General features: G+C 38.2%; 3 protein-coding genes across 5 annotated transcripts in view; 2 read left to right on the plus strand and 1 right to left on the minus strand.

Annotated features, from left to right (window-relative positions):
- The window catches only part of LOC111327633 (NAD-dependent protein lipoamidase sirtuin-4, mitochondrial), a 5,228-nt gene extending 5,043 nt beyond the window's left edge, over positions 1-185 (plus strand). The window contains exon 2 of the mRNA XM_022931856.2: positions 1-185. This exon is cut by the window's left edge and continues 957 nt beyond it. The gene's annotated coding sequence lies outside the window, so the exon portion shown is untranslated.
- A 1,322-nt stretch (positions 186-1,507) lies between these two features.
- LOC111327616 (armadillo repeat-containing protein 5-like) lies at positions 1,508-7,415 on the minus strand. Its single transcript, XM_022931834.2, has 4 exons — positions 7,129-7,415; positions 7,021-7,051; positions 3,616-5,650; positions 1,508-2,869 (listed from the first exon to the last, which is right to left on the minus strand). The coding sequence occupies exons 1-4, from the start codon at positions 7,381-7,383 to the stop codon at positions 1,918-1,920; spliced, it is 3,273 nt and encodes a 1,090-aa protein (XP_022787569.2). The 5' UTR covers positions 7,384-7,415; the 3' UTR covers positions 1,508-1,917.
- Positions 7,416-7,495: 80 nt separating this feature from the next.
- LOC111327619 (phosphotriesterase-related protein) lies at positions 7,496-11,672 on the plus strand. 3 transcript variants are annotated; one of them, XM_088742556.1, is made up of 3 exons: positions 7,496-7,733; positions 8,000-10,052; positions 10,163-11,672. In XM_088742556.1, exons 2-3 carry the CDS (start codon positions 9,609-9,611, stop codon positions 10,769-10,771), a joined length of 1,053 nt encoding a protein of 350 aa, XP_088598682.1. In that variant the 5' UTR covers positions 7,496-7,733; positions 8,000-9,608; the 3' UTR covers positions 10,772-11,672. The 3 variants fall into 3 exon arrangements, with proteins under 3 accessions (XP_088598682.1, XP_022787571.2, XP_088598683.1); XM_022931836.2 differs by having other exon boundaries at positions 9,587-10,052; XM_088742557.1 differs by having other exon boundaries at positions 9,601-10,052.
- Positions 11,673-12,537: the final 865 nt, after the last annotated feature.

Raw genomic sequence — 12,537 nt, forward strand, 5'->3', positions numbered from 1 at the left:
AGAGTGAAGTTTCTAATGAAAAACAATTGAAAAAAAATAACTAATACAAGATATCAAGGAAAAGAAGTTTGAAAAAACAACTCAACAAATTTCCAAAGGCGACTTACACTTGCGAATCATTTGGTCCTCTGTTAATTTAGCAAATAAAAAAGAACGTGCCCCTGAAATAAAAATTGCCTTGCTGTGGCATTGTTAATTTCCATACTTGTTAGTTAAGGATAAAATAAATACAGTTCAATGATCTCACTAAAGCTCAAGAAACTGAGAAACTATTCATCTGATTCATTCGTGGTGGCTCTGACCACAGGGGCCCACACAAGCGGCATGTCTGGTCGTTTGTTCGAAATATAAAGAAATGTATGGGAGAATACTGAAGAGCCGTAATATCGTAAACTTATATCGAGGAATTTCTATGTTAAGGCTCAAAATAAATGTAAACCTACCTCACTTGCTGTGTATTGTCGTTTCTGTGGTTCTAACCTTCTTATACAGTGGAGTAACAGTCGACGCAAAATCTACCAAATCGCTCAAATATGCCATTTAGAACCACAGAAACGACAATACACGGCAAGTGAGGTAGGTGTACATTTATTTGAGCCTTAACATAGACATTCTTCGATATAGGTTTATGATATTACGACTCTTCAATATTCTCCCATACATTTCTTTATACAATGAATATATGAAGTTCATATGTTCATTTCTTTATATTTCAAACAAACAACCAGACACGCTGCTTGTGTGGGCTCCCTGTGCTCTGACTTGTGTGATTTTCTCCTCGGTTACCTAGTACGTGATCAATTTTTTCCCTGATTGAATTTCATTTCTTTGTGAACAAGGTTCCATAAGGTTACACGAACAGCAGCTGGACCCAACAGGCCTGCTATCAATGAAAATTTTGGAGATAATTTGTTGTCTAATCCTTAGAACTACCTTTTTTTTAACGACTTTATTGGGCATATCAGATAAATATTTAAGCAAGGCAAAAGTACAATAACACAATAACAAATAGAAAACAGAAGAGAAACTGAGATAAAACTGCACCCAAAAGGGAGGGCACGAACGGGACGTAAAGTCCCATGCGAGACGCAACCCATTATGAATTAAAAAAACACTAAAAAATAGAAAGTTACAAAAATACAGAATAAATCATTTCAACTTAGTGGCACGAGCACGTACTGGCTACGCTAGTGTGTAAATAATCTGCCAAAAATCGGGTCTTTAAAAAGCCAGTTCAAGTTTTTGTTTTTGTCTGTCTAAGGTCATATTCCGAGGTATCAAATGTCAAACATTTTTAGATTCCTGAAAGTCAATCCTTTATCTGTTTGCCAACACCGCCCCCCCCCCCCCCTCCAAACCCACCCCTTATCTTTGCGTAGCGCTGCAGCTGCAGTTGGCCAGGCAGACCTACTTTGTGCAACCCCCTGAAAAATGACATAAACCCTTGCCAGAAAAAATTAACTGGAACAATGTAACTGCTCTGCATGCCAAATGAAATACCAATCACTTCAAATTCAAACTACCTGAGTGTTTAAATATTTATTATCTAATTACATTTTAACTTACATGATAATATATACTTTTTTTAAAATAATATGTTTCTTAAACAAGTATTTGTTGTGGGTTTATGAAAGACAAATGAATTTTTTAATACAGTTGTAAGTGAATTCTGCCAACAAATTTACTCTTTTCTGGTCTCCCAATTCAGATTACAAGATGATTCATTTGAAAGATTACAATTGTGCAACTTGTTACATGCAGATAAAACTGAACTTAGAAGTGCTTGTATGAACAGAGGAGAAGGATGTTGAAGCGGCAAATTGATTTACACATATTTTGGATTAAGATACCAATTTCAATGACTGAGGGTCTCCTGTGCGCATAAGCAAATTGTCTGGTACCATTAAAGGCTGTATATTAATGTTTTAAATGAGAAAGGAGTATTTCATACAATTGATCTGCAAGATGTCCTTGTTCACTACTAAGGAACAGTTCTTTGAATATATACATATGATTTGGCAAATTGGATGGGTTGATGGTCAGAAGGTATGTAAGGCAAAGCAAACACAACTGTGGAGAATTACATTGATAACCATAATTGTACACCTGCAGCACAGTGGAAGCATTAATTAAATTAACCAGGAATTTCTCACAAAGGGTTCTCAGTTTGTCCAAAAAAAACCTGTCAGCAAGTGTTAACAGCTCTAAAAAGAACTGTAGTTCATCGTGATTCATTTGAATTTCCATAACTTTTCTTTTTAACACGTCACAGCATGACTGAGATGAAATCATTTCACTAGAGATCTGTTCATTTGGAATTATCTTGCATCCATACATATGATGTAATGCAAATCCAAAGACATCCACAGAAATGTCTTGAAGAGAGATGTCAGACTGTGTTGATTCTAAGAAACTGTCTGAAAACATGGCAGCAAAGAAATCAGAGGCTGACATCATAAGTTGTTTGTGTGCCACAACTTTATCCCCATTGTCCATTACAAATGTAGCATCGGGAAGACCAAGGGAATTTGCATGGTACAGGCATGACAAACAATCTTTCTCATCATTTGAGGATGAAGCCTGGATGTTGCTGAAATCCTTTTTCAGCTTTTTCCTTTGGTGCAGATCATCAGAAGCCTCTAGGTTTGTTTCTTCATTGGTTGATGAAGTCAGATCTTTAGAAATACCTTCACCTTCCTTCCTTGTAACATTCGAGGGGAACTTTAGCTGTAACTCATTCGCCAAAACTATCAAAGACTCCACAACAGTTGGAAAGGTTTTACCAGTTGGAGAGAGTGATTTGAAAATATCACACAGCATCCTTAAGCCCTTCCTATCAACAAGCATTTGTTGTCTCAGTTTAGTGGTCCTAGAAAATATGAAAATAAACATTTTTAGCATTTTTTTGGTCCCTGAAAGATCCTGTGATGGTTCATGTACTTGATGTAATGCCATTGGACACAAAAATGCAGTAAACACAAACTGTAAAAAGCCTTCTTTTGGGTATACAAGTCTTTCAAACAATATACTAGGTATTTGAAAACTAGGCATGGTGAGCACATTTGCCCTTTACTGGTTTTAACATGGTACAAATAGGCCATGCTGAAGAAAAGGGTGGGGAAGAGGCAAAATGCCCAGTGGGACATATTCTATATTTACATGGTTCATCACCTTTTTCAGAATCAAATTTCAAAGACTTTCCAAGACTTTTCCAGGACTCAGATTAAATTTTCCCGGGCCTTTTATTCCCAAGATTTCAAAATCAATTTTCATTACACCACATGCACTTCTCACTGAATAAAACAAATTGTGAAACTTTTTTGCTTCAGTTGAGCATATATAGATGACTTTCCAAGACCTGTAGTCTTTTTTTAAGACAATCCAGTCCCAGGAAATGTCAAAATAATATTCCAGGACCTGTACCACCCCTGCATTTACTATAAAGGTAGGCAGCTTCATGTCAATGGCCACTGTGTAGAGGACAGTGTTTTCAAAAATGTATCAACAAAAGGTGAACTTGTCAATGAAGACAAACACTATCCCAAATTAAATGTCTTTGATGAGGCAAGGACCTAATGTTTAACATAGGCAAAATGTAGTACCACATGTAAGTACCTGCATAGAAGTGGCAAGGCAAGCACACAGTCTTCACATTCTTCCTTTGATCCTGTGAGAAGTATATGTTCAATCTCACCCTTTCCACAAGGGGTTTGTGCTTGGTTAGAGAGGATCTTTAATAAATGATTTCCTGTTTCCTGACAATGGCTTTGGGTTGCTGAAGACATAGACTGGTATTTTGCATTAGGGCTGATCTTGTCTTTTGGTTTGAATACACTGTCTTCAGAACTTTGGCTGTTGAAGGGTGTTGGCAATCTCTGTTCCTCAAATGAATAAGCATTTAAATCAGGATCACAGGGCTTCAGTGGGCCAGTACTTTCTTGATATTCACAATTCCTGAAGCACAACTGGTGATGAATGGCAACCACAGCTCCATGCACTATTAAATCTCTGAAACATAGTGGATTTGCAGCCAGAAGATTAAGGATACGTGCACACTTGGGGTTAGGATTGTTCACCAAACAGAGGTAATCCAACAAAACTCCAATGCAATCCTTGTTCACAAGATGAATGCTTGGATTGGTCATATGTGCTATACGCAGTAGCAAGGTAAGAGCACTTTGGCCAAGACTCCGATTGTGATGCAACCCAGACTGAACCTTTGGTGACAAAGGAGAGACAGGACTTTTTTTCACAGGTTCACCTTGAACACTACCACTAGCAGGATGTAGGCCAACTGGGGAACCTAGCATCACCTGGGTTTGATTTTCAATGCACATTGAATTAGGATCATCACAAGTTAGAGCTGCAGTTGGTTCATGTAAATCACATTCTCTCTGTGTTTTTGAAAAATCTTGATGTGACAGCAACACTCTTGGGCAACTTGCACTTCGCAATGTTGCGAAGTCACTCCAGGAAGATGCAAGGGATGAAACACTGCGAGAAGAGGTGCATACCGACACTAATGTTGTTGTATCAGTCTGTCTGGAAGCAAAACTGAACACTGACTGTCCTATGGTACACACACCTGGAGGTGGGGTGGTTGGAATGGGTGAAGGCTTTAGTTTTAGTCTCCTTTTGAACTTTGAAAGTTGGCCTGTCACTTTTGTGTCCGTGACCTCCCTTGCTGTTTCTTCAAGCTTCTTGAGGAAAGTTTCATCCTTCAGCGCCTCTGCACTAACATCGGAAAATACACTTTTGACTGATGTTGTCCTCATTGAGTAATCAGTGTAGAAGTCTGCTGAAAATGATTGATGATCTGTTAAACCATCATCATGGTCATCATCATGGTCATTTTTGGATTGTACTTGATGTATAATCCTGTTAAGATGATTCATTAGACCTGGAACTAGATCTCCATTAAGGAGAATTTCCAAGTCTACTTCACTGTGACAGAACTGAGCAAATGCAGCAACAATCTTTTTCTCAAGACTCAGCCACTTTCCTGACAGTAAAATCTTCAATAACAGTTCCAATGCTGAAGAATCACGCACCCTTAGGCGGTTGATCCCTTCTCTGCAACAATAGCAAAGTCCTTCAATGGCCTTGACAGTAACATGCCCCAGCTCATCTTTTTTGAGCTGTTCAGTCAAAGCCTCTATCCCACCTTCACTGCCAATACAAACACGCACATGAGCATGATGGGCTAAGTTTGCTAGGGACAGAGTAGCTGAGTTCCTCACTTGCAAAAGGTCACTGCTGGTAAGCTTAACAATGTATTTGACACTACCGCAATCTTGAACTTGCTGTGCAAATTCCTTACTACATTCCTTGGTAAGTTCTGCTACAGTTTTTATGCAGCAATTCACTAGTGAAGGCTTATCAGATTGTAGCACTTCCATGATGGTTTTAATGGCATCTAAATCCACTATGGCCTTTTTTCTTTCTGAATTTGTGCACACCATCCTCAGAGCTCTTAAGACAGACTGTTGGCAATCACTATCAGATGTCTTTGTAAAACATTTAACAAGTTCATGAATAACTCCGAGCTCCTCCATGACCTGTACACTAAGCTCGTCAGCTGCCAAGTTGGCTACTGCTCTTGATGTTCTGTTTAATATGCTGGTTTTCCCATTGTTCTTTAAAACTTCAGCTGAGGGAAAATAAAAGAAAAAAACCATATCTTACTTCTATTAGTCAAATCCTTGCTGGCTTGAACCTCATGCTTCTCTAACAAATAAAAGTTCAAAAAATTCCAAATAACTTAAGCCCTGTTCAAAAAGTCCCTGTAGCTGATGATAGTTTCAACTATCACGCGTGTTTGAACATGAACATACGACAGCTATATCATGCACTATTATCCACTATCATCAACTATCATGTAGTTTAGACATGTTTATATTCAACATGATAGTTGATGACAGGTTTTGCAGTTTGAACAAGCAGATGAAAGTAAATGATAGTTTTCTTGTTCAGCAGTTTGCCAAAAACAAGCTCAAAACAAAATGGCAAAATAACTAAAGTAGCTGTCAAAATTTTGCAGATTGTCTCGTAGTTCATTCTCATTATCTGTTGGTAGGCTTAAGTATCTTCAACTCACAACTTCTTGACCAAAACTTCAAATGCCACAAAAATTGCTGAACTCAGTGCGTACCATGTTTGTGTACAATTATGCAAACTCATTGCCTGATTTTGTTTAGCTTTACTCTCTGCAACTGTTCACTGAACCCAGAACAGATAAAGTTCACAGATAAATATTTGCACACACTTTCCCGCCAAAATAAAGGCTAACATTAAGTTCTAGTTTTTTTTATGTAAACACGCTGAGTTCTTTGCACAAGGCCCGTCTCCAGCCCAGCAGAAAGGAAAAAGATCTTTACGCACATCGTTTAACAATCCTTGCGGTCTTTTGTGAGTAATATTTTGGCAAATTTTCTGCAAAGTCCCATACTTTATTAATACAGTTCGATTCATAGATAAAGAAAATGACCACTGGTTGGCTCAATTGGTTAGAGCGCTGGATTGTGTAGTGCGGGAGGTCGAGGGTTCAAGCCCAGGCTGGACCAATACTCATGGTCTTAAAATAATTGAGGAGAATCTGCTACCTTTCTAATATCAAGAAATATTATCAAGAAATAGATAGAGATTCTAGTCTTCTCGGATAAGGACGAATAAACCATAGGTCCTGTCTCCTGCAGGGCTAGGGGTAGGAGATGTTAATTTCCCACCCACGAGATTACTGTCTGGTGGATGTCCTCCCCTGGGGTGGGATGGGTGGGGAAGATAGCAGGTCCACATCAGCAAAGTTGCTGCCATACCTCAACCTGCTCAAACAAATAAAGATGATGATGATGATGGCAACACAAGAGATTAACTTTGGAACAACGGCTTTGTTTAAGAATATTGTGGAGTTACACAGAATATTGCGGAGTTATTCATCCCAAGAAACTCTGTATCAACTAATGGGTTTTTTAAGAGACCAGTCAGGTCGCTAAATAAGAACCGGGTTTTCCACGTACTCACCAAGCACTGTTATTCCATCCAATCTCCTTATCTACAAAACAGACGAGAGGCGATAAAGTTAACAACAGGAGAATTTTTCAACACTATTTCAATTCTTCAGAAACCTACTTCTCTTCTGCTTTCTTCCTGACGGGCACAGTTCGCCAATACACTTAACGCCATGTCAGCAATTGTTTCATTCGGCAGTTGGATGAGCGCTATTAGTCGCCTTAATCCACCTTTCTCGCAGAAAATGTCAACATTATTTTTGTGTCTGGTCATGCTTGTCAAAGCAATTAATGTCTTTTTAGTTTTGGATTCCGATTTTAGGCTTAATTTTTTGATCAGGCTCTCGATGTATTTCGCCACAGCAGTGGCGGCCATCTTGATGTGACGTTCAGGGAAGGGTCCAGGGAAGGGAAGTTACTTAGCATCCGTGTTGCAAAGTGGGGGTGGGGGAGGGAGAGTGATGTCTCGTCACGCACTAGCCTGAGTGTCAGGCCTTCCTAAGGGGCTAGGGGAGGGGGAGAAGAGGAAGGAAGGCCTGACACAAATCCATTCAGAGAACCGTGTGTCATATCCAAAATCTGGATGTGGCAGTGATTGGAAAATACACAATACCCTCTGACCAGAAACGCTCCCAGAAACGCCTGATACTCACGATACTCAGGCTTGTCACGGACTAGCAGAACGTGCAGGACACTGCGTTGCAACTCAGCTCAGTATATGCTAAGGTTAGTGATTGTTTTTTTGAAATACATTTTGCTCTAAGAACAGTCGTTGATTAGGGTGCTGAGGCTTCAAAGAGCTGACATGAGAAATATTTTAAGGAAATACTTGAGATTGTAGCTTCGAAGGGATGAAACCTTGGGAACATCCTCAGGAAGTAATGAATTTGAGCGCTTTTGAGTGCGCTTCTCTCCACCCCGTATCATTCGACTATTCCTCTTACTACGTGTGGGTCCTGATCCCATTTCATGCCCGAATTTTTTTCTTTCAGAAATCGTCGACAGTAGTTTGAAAGCCCACACGCATCAATAGATTCTATATTGAAAATAATGTGTGAAACTTAACTAATTTCACGTCGAAAATAATTGAAAATTATATATTGAAAATAATGTGTGAAACTTAACTAATTTCACGCTGAAAAGGTATTTTAATGACAAATATACAATAGATATAGCTCATTACGCTCCTAAATGCTCCAAATTTAAAATGTTAAGACGCATAAGTTCCTTAACAAAAGCCACACTAGAAACAATTTATAATAAAACAATAATCCCAAGTGTATTATATGGTATGGCTCTGTGGGGCCCTTGCTCAGAATATTTAATGAAAGATCTAGAACTATTTCCACCTCAGAGCTGACCAATTGACTTACCCACAAACTACCTAGAGACATGGAAGACAAAAAAGTACTCATAAATACAAATTGGATGCCACTGAATTATTTTTATTGTTCTCGTATTTTAAACATAATGCATAGAGCCTTTTATAATATAGATTTAGATAATACAAATAGTCTAGTTGTGAAAAACACGTCTTACAGTCTTAGGAAATTGTTGAATGTTGTTGAATCCAGACTAAGAACCAAACAGGGTCGTTGTTCATTTAAACACAGAGCCACAATTGCCTGGAACTCTTTACCTGACACCATTAAACAGCTTGAAAACTCTGTCTCTTTTAAAAGAAAGATAAAATCTAGCAAGACCTGTGTCAGGGACATCAGCTTCCGAAAGGAATGCTCTGTAAATGGTGATAAGAACCCTGAATTTAGATATTTTAAAATTATTTGATCCCTCTTTTAACTATTATTGTATACTATTTTTAGCTTCATGGCAACTGTTGTAAATTTCTGTTTTTCCTTATTTAGACTTAGTAACTTCAGCCATACAGTTGCATATTTTTAAAACCTACCTATCAAATAAATTTATGTATGTAGGTATATATGTTTGTATGCTATAAAAAGGTAATTGACTGAATATGAATTAGAAACCTTGATAAGTGTATCTATGAGTAACCAGTTAAGTTAAAATGCTGCTCAAAGTTTTATGTTTGATTATAAGCTGAGAGAAATTGCTTGTGCCAGTGAAATTGGTAATCAAGCAGCAGCAAGAGAATTTGAAATTGATGAATCAATCCCTTTTTGTACAAATTTTCTTTGCTTTTAAGGTGTGGGTTATCCACCAGTGCAGGTAATCTGGGTAGGGAAATGAATGGGTTTAATGTCTCATGCATGCAGAGGTGTCAGGGTTTGCAGCCCTTAGTGGCACACCCCCAACAACAAAAATCATCTAATTTAACATTACCAATTCTGAGATCTCTTTATAGTATAATTCTTCTTACTCTCTGCCATACAATCTGTATGATATGAGTTCAGAGAATTTGTTATTGGATCAACTACTAATTAATCTCGTAACTGATTTTTCTTTATTCTCGTCTCTTGTCTGCTTGATATTGTTTTGATATCATAATGAGAAATTCTGTCTTGTCACTCATAGAAGTGAAGGTTTAAGTTAGCTTTATGGTTTCCCTTCATCAAAGTTAACCCTCAAGATAAGCCTGCCCTATTAATTTGTGATTTCAGTAAATTTTTTGCAGGTTAAGCAATGACATCAGGCCAGATTCAAACTGTCCTCGGTCCCATCCCACCCAGTGCCCTGGGCCGCACCCTCACCCATGAGCACATCAAGATGGATTACAAATGCTGCCTGAGACCACCCTGGAGGGAGTCTGATGCAGCCAAAATGGCAGATTCGGAGTTTACTATGACTAACCTTGGGTGGATACAGCAGAATCCCTATAGCCATAAACTCAACTTGGCCCTTGGAGATGAGCCATTTGATGATATTGTGGCAGAACTTGACTATTTTAAACAGGAAGGTGGTCAGAGTATTGTTGAAGTAACTACAGTTGGTATTGTACGGGATGTGGAATACCTTGCCAAAGCAGCATCAGTGACTGGCCTAAATATCATCGCTGGAACAGGCTACTATTTGGACTCCACTCTTCCGGCAGAAGTGAAATCTTCAACAGTTGAAGAGCTTTCAAAGGTTAATTTACCTTTTATTAGCTACATCATTTTCATTATAGCCCCAAAGTTTAGTCAGATGTCACTTATAGAGCCATTTAAAAAACAATTATTTTTCACTTTTCTTGCTAGACCATGGTCAGAGAAATTACTAAAGGTGTTGGTGATACATCAATAAAGTGTGGTGTCATTGGTGAAATTGGGTGCTCTTGGCCATTGGAACCCTCAGAGAAGAGGTCTCTCTTAGCAGCTGCTGCAGCACAGACTTCAACTGGTGCTCCTTTGATCATCCACCCTGGCCGTAACGAGTCATCACCCGTGGAGATAGTCAGAATTCTCCAAGAAGCTGGAGCAGACATCAATAAAACTGTCATGAGTCATCTTGATCGCACTATTTTTGATAGAGAAAAACTTCTGGAGTTGGCAGCCACTGGGATTTATCTGGAGTATGACTTTTTTGGTATTGAACTGTCTTATTATCAGCCAAACTATGCTGTGGATGGCATTAGTGATGCACAGAGAATCCAGAATATCAAATTTTTGGCCTCAGAAGGCTATGCAGATAAGATTGTCATTGCACATGATGTGCATACTCGCCATCGACTCGTAAAGTATGGTGGCCATGGGTATGCGCACATTCAGAGGAATGCAGTTCCAAAAATGCTGATGAGGGGAATTTCTCAGGAGTTGGTTGACAAGATTCAGATTTCAAATCCTAAAATGTGGCTAACTTTCAAATAAAATAGTTTTAATAGGGGAACCTTGAATGTTGTTAAGTATAAGTTGGAATAACTTCAATACATACATACATGCACTCTTTATTGTAACTCTTTACAAGGGTTTTTCAGTTACAAGGCTACATAAATATCACACTAAAATAACTAAATAAATAACTAAATAACAAAGGTAATAAATATGCATTAGAAAAGTAGTGAAATACAGTAAGAAAGACAAAAAAATTACAATGGATTGGATTGACTATGAACAAATTCATAGATTAATCAGAAAAAAATAGGTTAACAAATGAATTCTTTTTCTAAAACCTTTGACGGAATCTGAAGATTTAACATCATCTCTGAGGTTATTCCAGAGCCAAGCACCATGATAGGTGAAAGACCACTGTCTGGTGGTTCAATGGCACCTTGGAATGTTCAGTTATATGTAGGTTTTCTATTCAATGTTCAACTCCTCTGAGATGATAGTTACCCAGGGCAAAGTGGGCACTGGGTTGATGGCTCTCCTCCAGGAATTTATAGGTAAAATGTATTTTTCATTTTGATCCAGTCATTTAAAGAACAATGATTTATTCATAATTTCCTGGATACAATCTTCATTTGTCAACTGAAATGCATTAATGAATAGATCAATGTCATGACTTGATTCAAATGGCAAATGGTCCATTTTGTGTAAATGATCTATACATTATTAGTTAAAATGGATTTCAAGTTAGAATGATCTCAAGCATGTAAGATTTATTTATTCTTTGTTCAAGAATTTCTAGTTCCTCATCTATGTTAATGTGTTTGATGTTGCTGATCAGCTCGCCTTTTGCACCACTCTGTCAGTTTGATGAAAGATTAGCAAAGTCTCCACAGTTCTCAATTTAAGGTCATTCATCAATAAAATCAAATAAGCCAAGAAATTTTCCAAGACGGGTAAATGTTATAAACTTCATGTTGAGTATTATATTTATGGGACCTGTTGCTGGGAAAACGTTGGTTTCAGACAAGGGGTAATAATACCCACAGGTCTGATGTTGGATGCTGACTCCCCCAGACCCTTCCCCATAGATTTACTGCTGCACTAGTATTCTATAGGGTGCAACTGAAAATACAGGTTCTTTCCTAGGGCCGATTAGGGCTAAACCAAGGTCAAATTTTAATCCTGGTTTCTTTAATCCTTTCACAAAAGCCTTTTTGGGATAATTTTCTTTATTCTTTTTGGAACATCCAAGTATCAAATCGTAGCCAAAAACATTCGCACTGAATTTTCTTTTAAAGTTTTCAGGTCAAAAATCAGATTTTACCTTAAACCCTGGGTTACCTTTTTCCAGCTTTGAGCAACCCAGTCAAGCCCAGATTCTCAAGTCGCTTGACCAACAAACAACCCCTCGAACCACAGGGAGCCCACACAAGCGGCGTGTCTGGTCGTTTGTTCGAAATATAAAGAAATGTACATGTATAGGAGAATGTTGAAGAGTCGTGATATCGTAAACTTACATCAAGGAATGTCTATGTTAAGGCTCAAAGTAAATGTAAACCTACCTCAAATAAATAAAAAAGCATTTATATAGCGCTAAGCTCGACTAGTTCTCCGTAGCTAATTATAACGTAAAGTGACAGTCACCGCAAAACCCACCAAATCGCTCAAATTCGCCATTTTGAACCACAGAAACAACAATGCACAGCAAATGTGGTAGGTTTACATTTATTTTGAGCCTTAACATAGACATTCCTTGATATAAGTTTACGATATTACGACTCTTCAATATTCTCCCATACATTTCT

This window comes from Stylophora pistillata, chromosome 13, assembly GCF_964205215.1.
Source record: "Stylophora pistillata chromosome 13, jaStyPist1.2, whole genome shotgun sequence".
Lineage (NCBI taxonomy): Eukaryota > Metazoa > Cnidaria > Anthozoa > Scleractinia > Pocilloporidae > Stylophora > Stylophora pistillata.

What these genes read in the sequence shown, in the direction of transcription:
- LOC111327616 (XM_022931834.2), bottom strand. Translation starts at nt 7,383, where the DNA reads ATGGCCGCCACTGCTGTGGCGAAATACATCGAGAGCCTGATCAAAAAA. An exon ending in AGGAAGAAAGCAGAAGAGAA is followed by an intron (nt 7,052 to 7,128) that starts GTAGGTTTCTGA and finishes TCTGTTTTGTAG; the next exon opens with ATAAGGAGATTGGATGGAAT. An exon ending in GCCTTGCCACTTCTATGCAG is followed by an intron (nt 2,870 to 3,615) that starts GTACTTACATGT and finishes CATATTTTCTAG; the next exon opens with GACCACTAAACTGAGACAAC.
- LOC111327619 (XM_088742556.1), top strand. Translation starts at nt 9,609, where the DNA reads ATGACATCAGGCCAGATTCAAACTGTCCTCGGTCCCATCCCACCCAGT. An exon ending in CAGTTGAAGAGCTTTCAAAG is followed by an intron (nt 10,053 to 10,162) that starts GTTAATTTACCT and finishes TTTTCTTGCTAG; the next exon opens with ACCATGGTCAGAGAAATTAC.